The sequence below is a fragment of the Drepanopeziza brunnea genome (assembly GCF_022702325.1).
Source record: "Drepanopeziza brunnea f. sp. 'multigermtubi' strain 214-2 chromosome Unknown ctg13, whole genome shotgun sequence".
Taxonomy (NCBI): Eukaryota; Fungi; Ascomycota; class Leotiomycetes; order Helotiales; family Drepanopezizaceae; genus Drepanopeziza; species Drepanopeziza brunnea.
The window spans coordinates 1,207,310-1,225,525 of record NW_027094076.1 but is presented as its reverse complement, the minus strand read 5'-3'; the positions used below and the strand labels follow the sequence as shown (position 1 = coordinate 1,225,525).

Below are 18,216 nucleotides of genomic sequence, written 5' to 3'. Positions count from 1 at the left end.
ATAAAGTGATTACAATAATCCAGGCCACATCCCCACTCCGCTTCCTATCCCGCTTGTATCCCCAGTACCTACAGCTACACCAGGTACGTTTTCCCCTTTCCCCTTTCCCATTCCCCCTTCCCCTCCCCCACGTCAAGAGGCACAAGCAACGCCAACCCCAACTGAACATAAAATCTATACCCACTCACCACACGAAACCGGACGCCTACCGTATTCCCCACCTGCATCAAACAGACGCCTGCTTGGTGCAGCTTGTGGTCGTAACTTACTAGCTGGCTAACTAACTAGGTAAGTAACTAACTAAGTAACTAAATAAGTAACTATCTAGCTAAGTAATGATTTAAACCCCCCACCCCCCCCCCCCCCCCCCCCCCCCCCGCGGCGTCTCTCTCTCCCCTTCTCTCTCCACCTCTTTACATCCGCAACGATAAGCGATTAGCGATTAGCGATCAGATAGATGAAGGAAGAAGGAAGTGTGGTGTGGTGTGGTGGGATGGATGGGTTGATTATACCGGTATTATATCTTTATCGTGTTCTATTCTGGTCTATTCTGGTTTTTTGAGGGGTTGGGTTGGTGGTGGTGATGATGGTGATGGTGATGATGATGGTGGTGGTGTTGTATAGGATGGGAGATGGGAGATGGGAGATGGGAGATGGGAGATGATGTAGTAGTGAGTGGAGTGAGTGGAGTGAGTGGGTAAGCATAAAAATAAGTAAATAAGTAAATAGATAGATAGATAAATAAACAAATAAAGAAATAAACAAATAAATTAAGAAAGAGCAAGCAAGCAAGCAAGCGCTTTTTTCGCACGCCTAAAAAGAGGAGGTTGGTTGAGTTGGTGGTGGAGAGAGAGAGAGAGAGAGAGAGAGAGCCTTTTGAACCCCGGCCCCCCACCCCGCCCCCCCCCCCACTCCACCCCCAGAGAAAGCCCGCTACAGTAGGTACCAGCTCCAGCTCCAGCTCAATGGGTACAGATCAGACAGACACACACACGACACCTCCTTGGTACGTTCTCACTCTCTCACGCTCAAATGACCGACTCTCTCAATTTCAATCCATTAATAGACTTCAGACGAGACCCCAGGAGACGAGGGTTCGTGCAGTCAAGGCCACTATCTAGTAGTAGGATTAGTAGTAGTCTACATGCCCATTCATTATGCCTCCCTCATCTCCCTTCAACCTCCCTTCGTCTCTCACACACAATCACACACTCATCCCATCTACCACGTACTCGATCTCTCTCCCCCCAATCCAAGATCCAAGAGCGGCTTTCCTATCAGGATAACCTGCTTGTGTGGCTCGTGCGCACCCCGAGAGGGGAAGAGGCAAGCAAAACAAGCAAAGCAATAGCTCATTTCCCTCTTCCGTACATACAAAAATGTGCAATTCGCCGCAATGCAGCGCAGCGAAGAACGGGCATCTACAAACACCGCTGCTCCCAACGCCCCTTTGGATTCAAAAATCCAACAAGAAAAACACCCGAAAATAGAACAGAGAGCAGTAAGTAGTAAGAAGAGCAAGATCCAGGACAACTTTTGTCATCGCCAGCAGCGATCAATTTTTCTCCCTTCCATAGCGGTATTGCATATGCCCAGAGAAGGAGAGAGACGTGTCGAAAGAGTCGAATCGAATCAAATGCGGAGGCGGATGCGGCTGGCTGGCTGGCATCTGGTCGTGTACGTGCCCCACCCCCCGAGCTCAAATAAACGTAAAAACAAGAAAGGTAGCTCTCCATCTCCAGCCCGATGTGATATTCGCGTGAGTATCGTCGCGCCAGATTCAACCAATCATTCATGCAATCTATGCGGGGTATTAATCTTGAACCTCGTGAAAACTGAGCAACTCCGTCCCAAAGCATGCATGGTGTTTGCCGAACGAAAATGCAGGATGGCGGTGTGTATATGCCAGGAAAACAATTTGTAAAGGAGAGACGTAAATGCGTAGCAGGTCGTAGGAGGCACGGGTTACATCATGCTCTCCTCGCCGATTCCCGGGAGACCAGGAATGTTCATGCCCAGGGGACCGAGACCGGCAGCTGCCATGTGACTGTTCAACTTGAGTTCGGGATTGCAAGGAGGCGAGTGCTGCTTGTGCTACGGGGTGTTAGCCGAGGCTCGGGGGAGGGAGATCCGGCAACGGGGACTTACGTATTTCAATCCGTTGAGGTTCTTGTATCGCTTGCCACAGACGTCGCATTTGTAAGGCTTCTCCTTCTCCATACCGAGCGTGCCGGGGTACGGGACCGAGGTCTCGGGGTTGACAATGGAGAAGGTGCCGTCGCCATTCTCGTGCAGCTGTTGGGTTTGGTGACCGTGAGTCTTGTGATACCTGGGATCGCCAGTTAGCATGTGGTGGTGGTGCGATGGTGGACGAGCGGCTTACTTCAGACCATTCTGGTTCTTGTACGCCTTCTCACAGCCAATGACCGGACATCTGAATGGCTTGTGCTCTTCTCCCAGCATCAGAGCCGCGTGGGGCATAGCGTTCATCGCCATCATCTGCTGCTGCCGGTAGGCTCGCATCAGCTCATCATTGTTCCCAAACTGACCCTGTCCCAAACCGAATTGGGCGAACTGCTGCTGGAGCCGTTGTTGGATGACGCCGTTCGGGCTGTACAAGCGCTTGGCCGGCTCATCGATGCAGAGGTCCAGTGACAGGTTCTCCGAATCCATGCCGAACGGGTAGTTCGAGAGACCCGGAGCCGTGTAGGTCATGTCGACGTTGTGGATACTGTAGATGTCCGTGGGCACGTTGGCAAAGGAGTCTTCCATCTCACCCGCCGGCGTGCTCGGCACCGAGTCATCGGGCGAGAATTGATGTGACTGCTGATGCGTGGGTTGGGCACTGAGCGTCGGGGTGTTGACCGAGGAAACGGTAGGATTATGCTGGTACCCAAAGCCGGCCGTAGAGGGCGTTGGCGGCTGGGACGTCGTACGCAGGCCGGAGTGTTGCATGCCCCCTTGATTCAGATTGAGGTTCGGTCGCGGTGGCTGCCCAAAGTTGAAGGATTGCTGAGCGGATTGATTTGGCTGGTACATGGGGGCCGGCGTCTCTGCTGAGTTGTGGTCCAGCGGTCCCATGGCATCGTCCAGCTCCATATCCACATCCATGTCTCCCACAATGGGCGGGACGTGGTTCGGCAGCGGTGTCGAGGGCTGGGATTGCTGTTGCTGGCGCATCAGTTGGATGCCACCCACACTCGGTCCACTCGGGGGCATCTGGAGACCATGAGGTCGCGGGGCGGGGAGTTGCGGGTTCTGCAGCAGCAGATGTTGTTGGGCTTGCTGCTGGACCAAGGTGGCAGCTTGTGCGGCGAGAGCTGCTTTGCTGTTGGGCGCGGGATTCTCTCGTGTTCTCGCTGCTGCCGTCGGGGTGCGCAGATCATCATTGTTCTGCTTCGCGTGTGCCTCCTCGAAGTGCTGCAAGAGATCGTGGAGAGTAGGTAGGGTCTGGCCGCAGCAGGCGAAGTCCTTCATGAAATTGGCCTCGAGCTTGGGTAGGTAGGAGGAGGAGTGGTAGGAGGGCGACTGGTAGGGGAACGGGGAGGTCCCAGCCATGATGATGCTAGAGACGGTCAGTGTCATGGTAGTGTAGCGCAGGGACTCGATCTCGAGTCAATGCATTGGAATGATTCATCAATCCATATATCCGGCCATCAAGCAGCAGGACCGGCACGGGTATGGATAGATAGACAGACGGGCAGACGGGCAGACGGGCAGGTAGACAGGTAGACAGGCAGACAGGCAGACAGGCAGACAGACAGACAGGCAGACAGACACAGGTAGTAAAGACCGACACCGGCACAAGAGCGAACGAACGCACGTACTCATCTCTGATCCAGCTTCCCACCGAGACGCCTCCCCAACTCATACCTTGCGCCACGCTCCCCGCCAAACTCTCCCGACGCGCCCTCCCGTTTGCGCTTGGGGTCGGAATGTTCATGGAGATGGGTTTCGCCGTGCTCTCGACGGTGGTGGTGGTGCCACCCATCATGGCCGAGGTGTAGGAGTCGGCGTTGACGTGGAGGAAGCGGTTATTATGATTGTTGTTGTTGCTGTTGCTGTTGCTGTTGCTGTTGCTGTTGCTGTTGTTGCTGGTGGTGGTGCGGGTGGTGGTGGTGGTGATGGTGGTGGTGGTCGACTTTTTGAGACCCGCGCCCTGCGATGACGGGGAGGATAATGAATGTCGGGAGGGGACGGCGATGTTGATGGGTGCGGTAACGGGTGTGGGCGAGGGCAGCGTCAGCAGAGAATTGTCGCCGCCGCCGATCAGGTCCACGTCGCTGTCGGGGATGCGAGGTTGGTTCACGGTCGCATCCAGGTCTGGCACCGGAATTGGGCCGTGAGAGAGGGAGTGGGAGTGGGAGTGGGAGTGGGAGTGGGAGAGGGAGAGGGAGAGGGAGAAATCTGAAAATCGAGGGGCGATCGGTCGGAGATGCTCACGTAGTGGAGCTGCGGCTGCGTCCGTCGTTGCCGGCGCCGGTAGAACGGTTGTGGTAGCGGTTGTGGTCGCGGTCGTTGTCGTTGTACTAGTTGGGCTATGGGGATTGATATGGGGATTATTGGTATTGGTGTTGATATTGGGATTGGGATTGGGATTGGGATTGAGATTGAGATTGGGATTGGGATTGGGACCGGCACTGGGACTGGGACTGGGACTGGTACTGCTACTGTTGCCTCGAGCGCTAAACCAGTTGTTGATGTTGATTCCGACCATGCCGTCTCCACTCTACACGATGATCTGGGCTGGGTAGAGACGGTACCGGGAGATGGATAGATGGATAGATGGATAGATGGATAGGTGGATAGGTGGATAGGTGGATAGGTGGATAGATGGATCGAGGGGGAGAGGGAGGCAGAGAGAGGCAGAGCGAGGCAGAGCGAGGTAGAGCGAGGTAGAGCGCGGGCGAGAGGCGGATGATAAAGTGAGTGAATAGTCGCAATAGGTGAGTTACGGCAAGTTCCGTAAGGCACAAGCAATGCAATCAATCAAGAACTCAAGAATAGGATAGCAGAGCCTGGGATGGCTGGGGCAGGACCTCATCTAGCGAGAGTATCTCTTTGCATGGGATCAAATGGGATGAAGTCGCTTGTCTCCTCTCCCGGGTTCAAGGCAGCGCGGACGCGGCAGCCAGGGCGGCGGATGAGGAAGCCGAAGGAAGAAGAAGAAGCAGACGAAGAAGATGATGATGCCTTTATTTACCTTTCCTCGCCTGGATCCCGACGAGTGGGTAATGATGGTACCGGTACCGGTAATTCTCCTCAGCAACTCTGGCGGTGTAAGAGATCAGATCACGAGCAGCACGAACGCGCAACCAGCATGCAAGCTGAGACGGAATTAAGATGAAGCGGAAGAAGAAGTGCTCTACTTGTACGTAGTAGTACATGTTCCCATGTTCCATGTTCCATGTTGCCATGTTGCTCTGTTGCCCTGTTGCCCTGTTGCCCTGTTGCCATGTTCCCATGTTTCCCATGTTCCGGATCCAGAGAACCTACCTACCGTACTCAACTCCAAAGGGTCCCGACTCCCTCCCCCACGCCCTTGACCATGTAAGTACCCAGGTACTATATTAACTACCTTACTCCTACGACTACGACGACGACGACGACGACGACGACTACGACTACTACGGTACTACCACTCCTCCTCCTCCTCTTCCTCCTCCTCCTCTTCCTCCTACTACAGTACTACATTCATATACAGATCCACTCACTGACTATCATAGATATCTGATATTGAAGCTATCATGCCAACCTCATAGCTCACTCTGCTCCCTTTACTTCTTCTCCTTCTCCTCTTTCTTCCTCTTCTTCTTCTTCTTCTTTCCTTTCTTCTCCCTCACCTCCCTCCCCCCCTTCTTCTCCACGCCGCCAAAGCCAGCATACCATCAGCACTCGTCAAAGCCTTCGACCAAGACCCATGGACCGCACAGTCCGTAGGTAGTAGGTAGTAGTACTACTAGTAGTACTACTAGTAGTACTACTAGTAGTATAATAAGCCGTCTCCATACTTTCCATCAGCAGCAGCCCGCACTGACAATCCCAGCCAGCAGACGCACGGCCAGCCCAGGGTCAGGTCCATGTCCACGTCCATGTCCACGTCCATGTCCAGGTCCATGTCCACGTCCACGTCCCACGTCCCACGTCCCATGTCCCAAGGCCCAAGCCCAAGCAAGAGTCCAGTCCCAAACCCCCCCAGCCGCAGCCCCAGGCTCATGGATCCCATGGATCCCATGCAAAGGCCGTCGAGTCAGGTTCCGCCCGGCGACTCGTGCGTCGGGACTTGGGCAGTTGTTCGACGCGGTGGGATTCCGATCGCATCCATCCATCCATCCACCGAGATTTCTTTTTTGATTGGATCCGGCCTTGGATTCGGCTTACCATGGAGAGGCGCTTCCTTCCTTCCTCCCTCGCCTCTCGTCACCCGTCTCGCGTGCTACTCCTACAGGTAATGGGGGCATCGTGATTGGTGCCGGCTGAGATCTGCTCATCATCGATCCAATTTCCAGGGTGAGCGAGTGCCCGCGCTCGGATGGATGGAGGGTGGCAGCGACAAACGTACAGTACGTAGTACGTAGTAGTACGTAGTATGAAGGGGATACGTAGTACCTAGGTACTCCACCTGACAGTATATATGGATCGCAAGTTGAAGTCTATGTATATATACTCTGGACATATAGTACATACATACATACCGGTACATACATAGGTACAGCTGTACTTCGTATAAATGCAACATGGCATACGCATTGATCGAGCGGGTTGGAGGTAACGAGATTAGGCCTGGCCGAGACCTGGCCTAGGCCCAATCTCTCAATTGGGGATATACGAATGTAAACATTCAGGCTAAACGCCAATGCCGTAGGGCTGAATGAACCGGTTCGCGGTACCGTACTAGGTAGTGTATCAGACGGCATCTCGTTTCTGGCCTCTAGGCCGGGGACGGTCTAGTTCCTCGATCATCATCTCAGCCCTTGCATGGTAGTACTCCGTAGAAGAGCTGCGTCTCTTGCTGGTTCTGCGACTGTTGACACCAACGGTGGAAACCGCATCTTTCTCTCTTCATCCTTTGGTCACCTCTTTCATCTCCTACCCATCATTCTCTTCTAGACCCCTCGAGCAGTAGTTACTCATTAACCGAGTGGCCGGCCATAGCTTGTTGAAACCATACAAGTTCATCCCACCGGAGTCTCTCACCAGAGGGAGGAACGCAACGTAGAGTAACCGGGTCAAAAGCCTCCAGCTGATCCAGATATCTGTACGCCTGAGATGAAGTGCGGCCGCTGAACGGATGTTCAACAGATGTACGTAGCCCAGCCCAGCCGCTATGCTTGTCCTCAAAGCCGCAAGTGACTTCTGGCACCAACCCAAGCTATCCAAATTCCAAATCCGATTTCACAACATGATTACACATACCCAATATCCAGCGCGGAATTCGCCTTCTGGACAACTAAACAAAACAACTCGGTTCCAACGGCTTCTGGGCCTTCAGAACATGGGACAGCCTTGGAGTACCGTACCTAACGATCGGCTTCGGGCTTCGCTCGGCAAATGCAACGGGGAGCGACGGCTCAAGGGTGCATTTATCCAAACACGTGTAATTTTAACATACCGACATCGGATCCAGAGCTCTACTACAGGTACCTTACTTAACCACCGGGTGTCACACATCAAGTATGCGGAGTGCGCGCATCAATACACTCATCATCATACCTACCGCTGACCTGACATCATGGACAGCTCCGTGCCTGTCACCCAGTGCTCCTCGGGGTTTGCATTCGCTCTGCTGAGCGTGAAAAAAGAACATAACCAACCTCAGAAGAATCCCATTGCAGTTGCTCGTTTCACCTACAAGAACAGCCATTTGCGACATACCCGTATCGACGGACGGCTTCAGACGAGAGGTGACTGATTGATAGATAGATAGATAGATAGATAGCTCGGGATTTGGACAGGCGACTCCTGACGACATCCACATCAACAGACAACACGACCAGACCGCATATCACCGCCACGAGAGACGAATTGACGAATTGACCAGTCGAGGACACTACGAAGATACCACCGATTTGAACAGCGTTCCTGGACGGCAACGATGAAGATCCTCACCAAGGAAGAGGAGCAGGCGCATTACAATGCCACCGTCAGAGGAGGCCTCACGGGAGGTCTCTTCGGTCTCGCAGTGGTACGTCTTTTCCCTCTCGCCCTCCCCCTTCTCCCTCCCTCCTGAACCACCCTCTCCCTCGACACGAAGCAGCTCCCAGCTCACACGAATGACAACCTGCAGGGCGGCTCCGCAGTCTTCGCAGCCCACCACCGCTTCCCAACCTTCCGCTCCCTCACCCTCCCCATGAAGACCTTCCTCGTCACCTCCGCCGGAACCTTCTCCGCCATCATCGCCGCCGACAAGTCCTCGCGCTCCTTCGAAGCCGGGCGCAACCCGCAGAACCAGTACCGCGACGCGGCCTCACGGGACCAGGCCGCCCTGCGCGCCTCGGAGTCGGCGCTGCAGCGCTTCAAGGACTGGGGCCGCGAGAACCGTTACTCGATCGTCTCGGCGTCGTGGGTGGCCTCCATGGGCGTCGCGCTGGGCCTGGTCGGCCGGAACCCGTACCTGACGCGGGCGCAGAAGCTGGTCCAGGCGCGGGTGTACGCGCAAGGGCTAACGCTGGCGGTCCTGATCGCGACGGCGGCCTTCGAGGTCGGCGATGCGCAGAAGGGTAAGGGGCGCTGGGAGACGGTCAAGGTCCTGGATCCCGACGACCCGGAGCACAAGCATCTCATCGAGAAGCGGATCCACCATGAGGCGTACGAGGGCGAGGATCTGTGGAGGGGTATGTTCTTCCCATCTCGTGTGCGAAGCTCGGGGTTTTTTTTTTTTTTTTTTTTTTTTTTTTTTTTTTTTTTTTTAACGACTTACCACCCCGATATCCCGAAATAAGGAAGAAAAGAAAAAAAAAAAAACCCCTTTGGGAGAGGTGCGGATATAGACTAACGAAGAAACAGACATGGTAGCAGCCGAAGAACGCAAGATCGCCGCCCGCAAGGAAGCCGCCGCTCACTCTCACTCTCACCCTTCCCCTTCTTCTTCCTCTTCCTCTTCCTCTTCCTCCTCCAGCCAACACACATCCACCAAGCAAGCCAAGGGCGAAGAGCACAAAGACAAGATCGTCTCGGGCACAAGAGCGCCGGGAGAGTAGACGACCACGCGGAGGTCGAGGCGAAGGAGAAGCGGAGCTAGAGCGGAGCTAGAGCGGCAGGAGGGGAAGCAGGTTGAGGCGGAGAGGAGTGCTGTGGCTGATGGGGCCAAGGTTAAGGATCGGGGGGGAGTATTGAGAGGGTTTTTGATGGGGGGGGGTGTGAATTGTTTGGTGGGGGGGCGTGGGAGTGTGGGAGTGTGGGAGTGTGGGGGGCGTGGGGGCGTGGGGGAGAGAGGGGAAGAGAAGCGGGGATTCACATGTATACCTACCTTATATACGTATCGAGGCAGTGAGTGGGATGGGATACATAAAATAATATGGGGTAACCGTACCGTGGGTGGCACTTATCGGTTATCGGTTTATTTACTTCGTACTGTGTCACCTACTCATTTGTCGTCCCGAATTTGAATTTGCATTTGCATTTGCATTTGCATTTGCATTTGCATTTGCATTTGCATTTGCATTTCAATTCGGATCCGAACCTGCATTTGCATCTGCATTCGACGACGAACGCCTTCCAACGAAGGAAGGAATGAAAGAAACTGCTTCGACCGGGACGGGACGGGACGGAACGGAACGAACGAACGAAGATGTAGAGTATAGAATCTAGAATCTAGAATCTAGAATCTAGAATCTAGAATCTAGAATCTAGAATCTAGAGTATAGAATATAGAATCTAAAATCTAGAATCTAGATCTTACATCCCTATACATCCCTATCCCCATCCCTATACCCATCCATACCTATACATCCCCATCCCCATCCCCATCCCTATACCTATACATCCCCATCCCCATCCCAATACATCCCCTTACCGATCGATACCATTCCTCCTCTCTCTCTCTCACAAACACACACACACACACGCTTCTGAATTTCCGCATTTCTGAATTTTCTGAATTTCCTGAATTTTTCTGAATTTTTCTGAATTTTTCTGAATTTTTCTGAATTTTTCTGAATTTTCTGAATTTTTCTGAATTTTCGAAGGAAGCCATTTATTCACTTCACTTCACTTCACGCATGCACGCACGCATGCAAGCACGCAGGCAAGCAGGCAAGCAAGCATGCACGCACACACGCATGCATGCAAGCACGCAGGCAAGCACGCAGGCATGCAATCTCTCCGTGTCTATTGATGGAGGTAGGTAGGTAGGTAGGTAGGTAGGTAGGTAAGGTAGGTAAGGTAGGTAAGGTAGGTGCCGGTGGTACTGCCTGCCTGCCTGCCTGCCTGCGAAGTAAGTAAGTAAGTATGTACGTACTATGTAAGTAAATAAGTAAGTAAGTAAGTAAGTAAGTAAGTAAGTAAGTATGTATGTATGTATGTATGTATGTATGTATGTATGTAAGTGAGTAAGTAAGTAAGTAAGTAAGTATGTATGTAAGTATGTATGTAAGTACCTAAGTATGTATGTATGTACCTGCTAAGTAAGTGAGTGAGTATGTAAGTAAGTAAGTAAGTACCTGCCTGCCTGCATGCCTGCATGCTCTCTACGTAGCATATTAGGATCAGGTTCGAAATCAGGATCGAAATCAGGATCATAGTCACAGTCGGAATCGAAATTGAATTCAGAATCAGAATCTTAGTCGAAAAAGAAATAGAAATAGAAATAGAAATAAAAATCAATATCGATATGCGGGGATGGGGGTGTATACGGGATGGATGGAGGCGTGTACGGGATGGATGGAAGTTTACAGATGGATGGGTGGAAGTATGTCTGTATATATATATATGACAAAAAACAGTAGAGCAAAAGTACAATGAGGCTGTAGATATGCTTTCAGATCGCCGTGGATCATGGACGTTTAAATTGTACAGAGATAGACACAGAAACAGAGATGGAGACAAAATAGGAACGCACCACGCACCACACACCAAGCACCACCCTCGCCTGCCTCGCTAAAACGTCGACAAAACAGAGATCGCTTCTTCGCTTGCCGCCCCTTTTCGCCCCCCGCAGCACCAAACAGGCGATAGGCGAGTTACCCCTTTTTCGACCCAGCACAGGGCTCAAATTAGCCCCACCCGCCTAACAACAACAATAACAACAACAAAAACAACACCCGCTAACGCCTACTCATACATCAATACTGAAATGGCTGATCTGGCTGTAATAAGCGTGAACGGCCAACTCCAAGATCTGGACATCCCCAAAGACCTCGCCTCCATCAAATCCGCCTACAACAATCAGCCTGCTGTCGTGCAGGACTGTCCCGTGGTAGCCTCGCGCTCGTGGCGGGATCCCGTAGATCTTCCTCTTGTCCCAGACCATCGTCACCAGGTTCAGGAGCAGAACCTCATTGCTGTACTCTACACCGTCGTGGCCCCCGATGACAAAGAGGTAGGATCCGACAATCGTAGACGTGTGGCTGAGGCGCGGATACGAGACGGGGATGTTGACCGGTGAGAAATGCTGTGTTTCGACATCAAACACCCATACATCGCGAAAGCACTCCCCGCCATCACTGCCCCCGAAGATAATGAGCTTGGAGCCGACCATATTCGCAGTGTGGTATCCTCTCGCCTTGGGCTTCGTCTTGTCCTCCACCGAAGCAGATGATGGAGGGGAGACGAGCCTCCAGGACATCTTATTCGTGTCGGCAACATCCAGCCTCCAGACATCGTTCAACGCTCTTACGCCATCTCCGCCCCCAAAGATGTAGATTCCATTCCGCCACAGACATGCTGTATGCGCCCTCCTCTTGCTAGGTTGCCGCTCCCCTCCAATCTTCGGCTTGCTCCATCTGAAATTTACAGTGTCCAGCACGTATATATCGTTGTAGTAAGCTGGCCCGTCACCACCGCCGAAGACGATAAGCTTCTTACCGACCGCCGTACAGGTCATGGCTCGTAACGGGAGAGGAATCTCGCCACAGACGTAGGGATTGGAGAAGTAGAACGCGTCTGCATCCAAGACGTACAGCTCGTTGAAACAGGATCGCGAATCGCAGCCTCCGAAGATGTAAACATTGGACCCAACCAGTGTTGTCGTGTGTGCTCGTAGCGATGTATGCGATGCTCCTGATACTGGTGCTTTCGACCAGTACATGCCACTCGCTGGCGCAGGTTCGACATCTGGGGCGGTCTTCGGATCCGGCAGAGGTGGGAATGGTATATGGGAGGCTCGTGGAGGTCTCTGTGCTGGTGGTGTTTTCCGAGAAGGAACAGGCGAAGAGCTTCCCTCTCTGAACTTCGAAGCTATCGCAGATGTCGACCGCACATTGACCGGCCGTCGAGAGTCCGGGATGGATAGCGGGACAGGGTTTTTGGTGAATAGCGGAGAGACCAGACCCTCGGGTCTGGAAGTGGGAGCTTTCGAATTTGCTTTTGACGTCGAGGGGGGCAACGGGTCGTTCTGGGACACCGATTGGGAGCGCTGCCGCAGCGCCAAATCTGAGGGCTTCCCCCTCCTATCCTGGCTTTTCGTCGCCAGATGCCCGGGCGTATGGCTTCTCGAAGGCGTTGATACCTCTCGCGGCGGTTCAGCGTCTTCGGGAATATCCTGGGGCCTCGCATCGGAGGGGGACATCTGGATGATTTTGTGAGAGCGCATCAGCTTGGCTGTCTGGATCCTGGGCCTCGCCGCCTTCTCAGAGGGCTTCTGCGAATCAGCCATCCTGTAGGCGCCGTATGTACTTCAAGCTGTGACCAGTAATGGGCATTATTATCTGCGGTGGTGCTGGGCGCTGAGCTGGTGCTTTGTGAAGGAGTTGGCTGCTGAGGTGAGCAGCGACGGCGGCGGTCGCATCCACACGATCCTCCGCTGTAAAGTGTTTCAGGGGAACTGCATGCTGCATAAGGAGGTTTGAGTATTCGGGATGGACAATAGCGTTCTCCGGCGCCGAGGGTAAACACAAAAATGAGGATATAAATTCGAGAACAAGAGCACGTACTGTGTCGTCGAAGTAGGATGATGATGGTTACCTAAGTAGTAGCATCAGCCATCTGAACTTTGAATCTCCAGGGCCCGAGCCGATCATGAATCAGGAACAGACACACACACGTGTTTGGGGAACTCAAACCCCACCACATGTCTTATCTTACTCACTTATCTTGGGCACTTGGCGTCATAGCTAAACGAAAAAAAAAATCGAGGGGCTCACATCTGCACATTTCGGCTTCAGCTCCGGTCAACATACGGAAGTAAAACACATTCGATTCCTGCGACTCAAGTCCGATCGAGCTCAAGTGCAGCAGCAGCCTATCTGGCTCCGCAAACCATCTACACTGATCCACAATTCTCCTCCTGCCCAGCACAATGGCAGACGGCGCCGCCCAGGACAGCGAGGAATCTCTCCAGAAATCTTTGAAAACGGAATCGGGGGCAGCGGATTCAACACAAGTCGTGTTCCCAGAAGATTCATCCGTTACAAAAGACGAGAAAGTTGAGAGAAATTGGGCTACAACGGACGATTCACTGGATGAGCCAGCTGCCAAACGGGTCAAGATTGGAGATTCGAATTCTATGTCGTCTGTGAACGGAGGCAAATTGGGAGGAGATTCGAGGGACAAGGTGAAGGGCATTGCCATGGTGAAGCCCGAGTGAGTCTTCCAGGACCCCGGATATTGGACCGCGATGCTCATAATTGTACAGATTCCTCGTAGACACTTACACCACAAGGACAGCTACAGACTCGACATTTCAAGTAGACGATGACGCCGCAGAAGCACGCAAAGACGACCGAGACAGCAACGATGCTGGGGGCAAGAAGAACAGAGGAGATAAGAAGCAGAAGAAGCAAAAGGGCCAGAACAAGGCTCGTGAGTTCGGATCATGGTACGATGCCATCAGGCTGTGCAACACCCTGGCGAATTCCCCAGAGTTCTCTCCCAAGAAATGCAATTTCGGGGATTCTTGCAAATGCTGCCACGATCTGCGCAAGTATCTCAAAGATGGGAAGCGGGAAGGCCTTACAACTTTCGAAGGCAAATGTCCTGTCTGGGAGAAGCACGGAATCTGCCATGCTGGGTGGAAATGCCGATTTGTAGCAAGCCACTCCAAGGAAATCGAGAGAGAGGACGGTCGAAAAGAGCTGGTCTTGATATACAGAGATGGAGCTGAAGACACGCCAATCGAGGGAGAGGATCGGAAAGAAGTCTACAATGTCGTCAGCACTAAAGACAAACTGGATCTTGCACGGAGAAGATTCAACGTGGACAAGTCTGAAGAGTATACAAGATGGTTGGAAGATGAACAGAAGGAGATGGAAAAGATTTACCACCGAAAGAAGGACGATGTGGAAGATCGCGAAGAGAACCGGGCTATGTTCAAGGATCCGCCCTTTCTTCCATCCGAGAAGAGGAGAATTTACTTCGGCCCAGAAACTCCGGTCCTGGCTCCCTTGACCACGCAGGGCAACCTTCCCTTCCGGAGAATGTGTGTTGAGTTCGGAGCACAGCTCACGTACTCTGAAATGGCCATGACTACGCCGTTGATTCAGGGACAAAAGTCGGAATGGGCATTGATGAAGGCTCATGAAAGCGAACTATCGCCGCCTCGGTATGCACCTACTTCAGTGGTTCAGAATTATGACAACTCCAAGGACCTGAAGTTTGCTACTCAAGTTTCCGCTAATAAACCCTGGCAAGCCACAAAAGCTGCGGAAATCATGGCGAAGCTGTTGCCCCATGTTCGTCTTATGGATTTGAATTGCGGGTGTCCGATTGAGATGGTCTACCAATCTGGTGCTGGTTCAGCACTGCTTGACGCGCCTTCTAAACTAGAGAAGATGATTCGCGGCATGAACACAGTTTCGGGAGAGATTCCAGTCACAGCCAAGATTAGAATGGGCACCAAGACGGAAAAGCCTAATGCGAAGAAGATCATTGAACGTTTGGCATTTGGTGGCATCGAATCGCAAAACCGTATTGGAGCCCCAGGATGCGCGGCAATCACTCTTCATGGGCGATCAAGACAACAGAGATACACCAAGACCGCCGATTGGGGATATATCGCGGAATGTGCTGCCTTGATTAACGGGTACAACCAGGACAAGGACAACCTAGTGGACACCATCAGCGCACCTGATGAGCGAACTCAAGCCAACGGCAAGGATGGCAAGATGTATTTCATTGGAAACGGTGATTGCTACTCACACGTTGACTACCTTGACCACATTCAAAATGCGGGTGTTGACTCCGTTATGGTCGCCCGAGGAGCACTTATCAAGCCTTGGATCTTCGAGGAGATCGAGACTGGACAATACCTTGACAAGTCTGCATCCGAAAGACTTGGCTACGTAGAGAAATTCGTGCGGTACGGCCTGGAAGCATGGGGCTCTGACGAAGTCGGAGTTGGACAGACCCGGCGATTTTTGCTTGAGTGGTTGAGCTTTGCCCACAGATACGTCCCAATTGGCATTCTCGCTCATCTGCCCCCAAGCCTTCAGGACCGACCACCGGCGTACCGGGGTAGAGATGATCTGGAGACTTTGCTAGCTAGCGACAACTATTTGGACTGGATCAAGATCAGGTATGTAGCAAGCAACGTTGATTCGAGGATTTAGCTAATGGTTCCAGTGAAATGTTCCTTGGGCCTAGCCATAAGGATTTCAAGTTCCAGCCGAAGCATAAGTCGAACAGCTATGAGATTGAGGCCGAGGGCTAGCGAGGAATGGTGCGGTACCGTTATCATGGTTTTCTACGCACTACGAAAGATGCTTCCACAAAGCAATTGCTGGTTGGGTGCATGGAGGCATCAAAGCATCAGAGCATCAGAGCATCAGAGCATGAACGCATACCGGTATATGCATGTATGGCAGGTAATCCTCGGGTAGGCCAAGGTGGGGATTCCGACCGAGAGCTGGTGAGCCATGAGCCATTGCAGATAGATACAACTGGGGCCGAGAGTTCCGGGCAAAGAAGCATCAGGCATTAGATAAGCAATGAAGAAGCCAATGAAGAAGCCTAGGTATTCCACACATGAATCAAGTCGCTGTGAATCCGCTCGCGTGGCCGGCATGTTCCGGAGCTATGTTGTGGACCATGGTGTCTCCTCAGCAGTCGTACGGTACAGTAACGAGCCTTTCCTTGCTTTGTAGCCTGGCACGTGACCATGATGACGTCCTCCGCTCCAGCCCTGGCCACAGCTTCCACTGCTCCTCCAGCCGCACACAACGCAAGCTTCAAAGCACCACCAACAACACCACCACGTCTGCCAACTCTCTCGAGCAAACCCTCTGCGCGAGGAAAAGATATAAGACAGTCAGCTGTATGTCACTCCAGGATACAACCTCAAACTCTGCAATTGCTCTAGAGATATTTTATTGTCAACCTGGTACCAATTTGGACTGACCACTTTGCTGCAGAAGAAGAAGAAGGAGAAGACACGACTCGATCCTATCAACAATCCCGACGACAATAGCCATACCCAATCATCAAGATGACGCTCTACTATAGCCTCGTGAGTTTCCGCCAATATCCGCAACGTTGCCAACGACGGGCAACCAGGGCATGGACACATCCGGGAGAACGTAGCTGACAGCAACACAGGTTTTCTTGCTCCTAGTAGCAGAGATGGTGCTCTTCGTGCTACTCATCGTGCCCCTTCCCTTCACTATCCGCCGCAAGATGTTTACCTTCATGTACGGACCTCTTTACCATCTGCCAGACATGTGCTAACAACCCCTCAGCAGCGAAAGCCCTGTAGTAGCAAAACTTCAATACGGAATGAAGATCACATTTATCTTCATCCTGATCCTTTTCGTAGACAGTGTCAACCGCGTCTACAAGGTACAAATGGAGCTGACCGAAGCCAACAAGACCGCTGGGTAAAATTTCCCCTCCCATACACATACGAAAATATCCTCTAACACCCCCGTAGACAAACCGTCATGGGCCATGAGCGCATGGAAGTTCAGGCCCGCAAGTTCTACTCCCAGCGTAATATGTACCTGTGCGGCTTTACGCTCTTCCTCTCGCTGATCCTCAACCGTACTTACACCATGATCCTTGACGTTCTGCGTCTCGAGGAGAAGATCAAGAAGTACGAAGGCGACCCCAAGGCTAAGGGCAAGGAGAGTGAGAAGTTGGCGAATGCTGGTAACGTTGGCGAGATTGGCAAGCTGAAGAAGCAGCTGGCCGAGAAGGAGCGCGATATCGAGACCTTGAAGAGTCAGGCTGGTGGTTTAAGCAGAGAGTACAACGACTTGAGTGACAAGTACACTGCTGCGAACCCAAACCCTACGCCTAAGAAGGATAGATGAGTAACAAATGCTGGACCAGTCAGCTGGGTGGGATTGATGGGGACGAATGAGGCGCAGAAAGATGTGAAGTGAGAACGGGGAGCGTAGGATTAAGGATGTGAGTGGGTTCGGGAAGGGTTTCCGTTAGAGACAGGGGAAGCAAAAGCAAACAGGCATGATGATGCTGCGTTTGTGGTTTCTTGTTGAGTGTGGCTATAGGTTATGAATGCGAGTCAATTGGTACGAAAGGCAGTCACCGATGATCTTCTAGTACAGTATACGGAAGATGTTCCGAAGTCATTCTTAGGTTGCGAATTGCACAATCTGTGCCCCTGCAATTGTTTTTGCTTCGGTTTCTTACGTCTATTCCGTTGCCGTCCTCCAAATCTACGCGGCACGAAGAAAAAAGGATGCATGGCAGAGCTGCCTGTGTATCATCAGCAAGAACAATAACACCAGCCAACCTTCCTCACCGAGCAAGCAAACGCAACAAACACAGCCAAAGAGAAAAAGACTGGGAATTCCCATAACGACCACTGCAAACTTTGCACACCCGTCCATACCTCCGAGAAGTCTCGGTTGGTTGGTTGGTTGGGTTAGGTTGGCCGGCTGTCAAACCAAGTTAGGGATTTCCATTCCATGCTCCTCCCTCCTCTTTCGCCTGAGTACTTATTAGGTAGGCAGGTCGGTAGGGAGGTAGGGAGGTATGTGACGACAAGGGAGGGTTGATCTCTTTTTCGCTTTCCCCGCGACGGGGGGTCGGCATTTTGATCTAGCAGTCGTTGCGGCGGCGGCAGCAGTTCGCAATGGAAATAGCGGGCAGTAGCCGTAGCAG

General features: G+C 52.4%; 6 protein-coding genes across 6 annotated transcripts; 4 read left to right on the top strand and 2 right to left on the bottom strand.

The window, feature by feature from the left end:
* Nucleotides 1–1,965: 1,965 nt before the first annotated feature.
* L3040_007468 (uncharacterized protein) lies at nucleotides 1,966–3,991 on the bottom strand (the record flags this gene model as incomplete). Its single annotated transcript, XM_007291328.2, has 4 exons — nucleotides 1,966–2,094; nucleotides 2,149–2,329; nucleotides 2,384–3,565; nucleotides 3,828–3,991. 4 exons carry the CDS (start codon nucleotides 3,989–3,991, stop codon nucleotides 1,966–1,968), a joined length of 1,656 nt encoding a protein of 551 aa, XP_007291390.2.
* Nucleotides 3,992–7,327: 3,336 nt separating this feature from the next.
* On the top strand, nucleotides 7,328–7,912 carry L3040_007467 (uncharacterized protein; the record flags this gene model as incomplete). The annotated part of the gene is made up of 2 exons (XM_066154874.1): nucleotides 7,328–7,683; nucleotides 7,741–7,912. The coding sequence occupies 2 exons, from the start codon at nucleotides 7,328–7,330 to the stop codon at nucleotides 7,910–7,912; spliced, it is 528 nt and encodes a 175-aa protein (XP_066010762.1).
* A 183-nt stretch (nucleotides 7,913–8,095) lies between these two features.
* On the top strand, nucleotides 8,096–9,241 carry L3040_007466 (uncharacterized protein; the record flags this gene model as incomplete). The annotated part of the gene is made up of 4 exons (XM_066154873.1): nucleotides 8,096–8,185; nucleotides 8,288–8,834; nucleotides 9,007–9,011; nucleotides 9,185–9,241. 4 exons carry the CDS (start codon nucleotides 8,096–8,098, stop codon nucleotides 9,239–9,241), a joined length of 699 nt encoding a protein of 232 aa, XP_066010761.1.
* Nucleotides 9,242–11,275: 2,034 nt separating this feature from the next.
* L3040_007465 (uncharacterized protein) lies at nucleotides 11,276–12,814 on the bottom strand (the record flags this gene model as incomplete). Its single annotated transcript, XM_007291330.1, has 1 exon — nucleotides 11,276–12,814. The coding sequence occupies one exon, from the start codon at nucleotides 12,812–12,814 to the stop codon at nucleotides 11,276–11,278; it is 1,539 nt and encodes a 512-aa protein (XP_007291392.1).
* Nucleotides 12,815–13,456: 642 nt separating this feature from the next.
* On the top strand, nucleotides 13,457–15,805 carry L3040_007464 (uncharacterized protein; the record flags this gene model as incomplete). Its single annotated transcript, XM_007291331.1, has 3 exons — nucleotides 13,457–13,740; nucleotides 13,793–15,670; nucleotides 15,718–15,805. 3 exons carry the CDS (start codon nucleotides 13,457–13,459, stop codon nucleotides 15,803–15,805), a joined length of 2,250 nt encoding a protein of 749 aa, XP_007291393.1.
* A 774-nt stretch (nucleotides 15,806–16,579) lies between these two features.
* On the top strand, nucleotides 16,580–17,402 carry L3040_007463 (uncharacterized protein; the record flags this gene model as incomplete). The annotated part of the gene is made up of 4 exons (XM_007291332.1): nucleotides 16,580–16,600; nucleotides 16,690–16,781; nucleotides 16,830–16,967; nucleotides 17,021–17,402. The coding sequence occupies 4 exons, from the start codon at nucleotides 16,580–16,582 to the stop codon at nucleotides 17,400–17,402; spliced, it is 633 nt and encodes a 210-aa protein (XP_007291394.1).
* Between the last annotated feature and the right edge of the window lie 814 nt (nucleotides 17,403–18,216).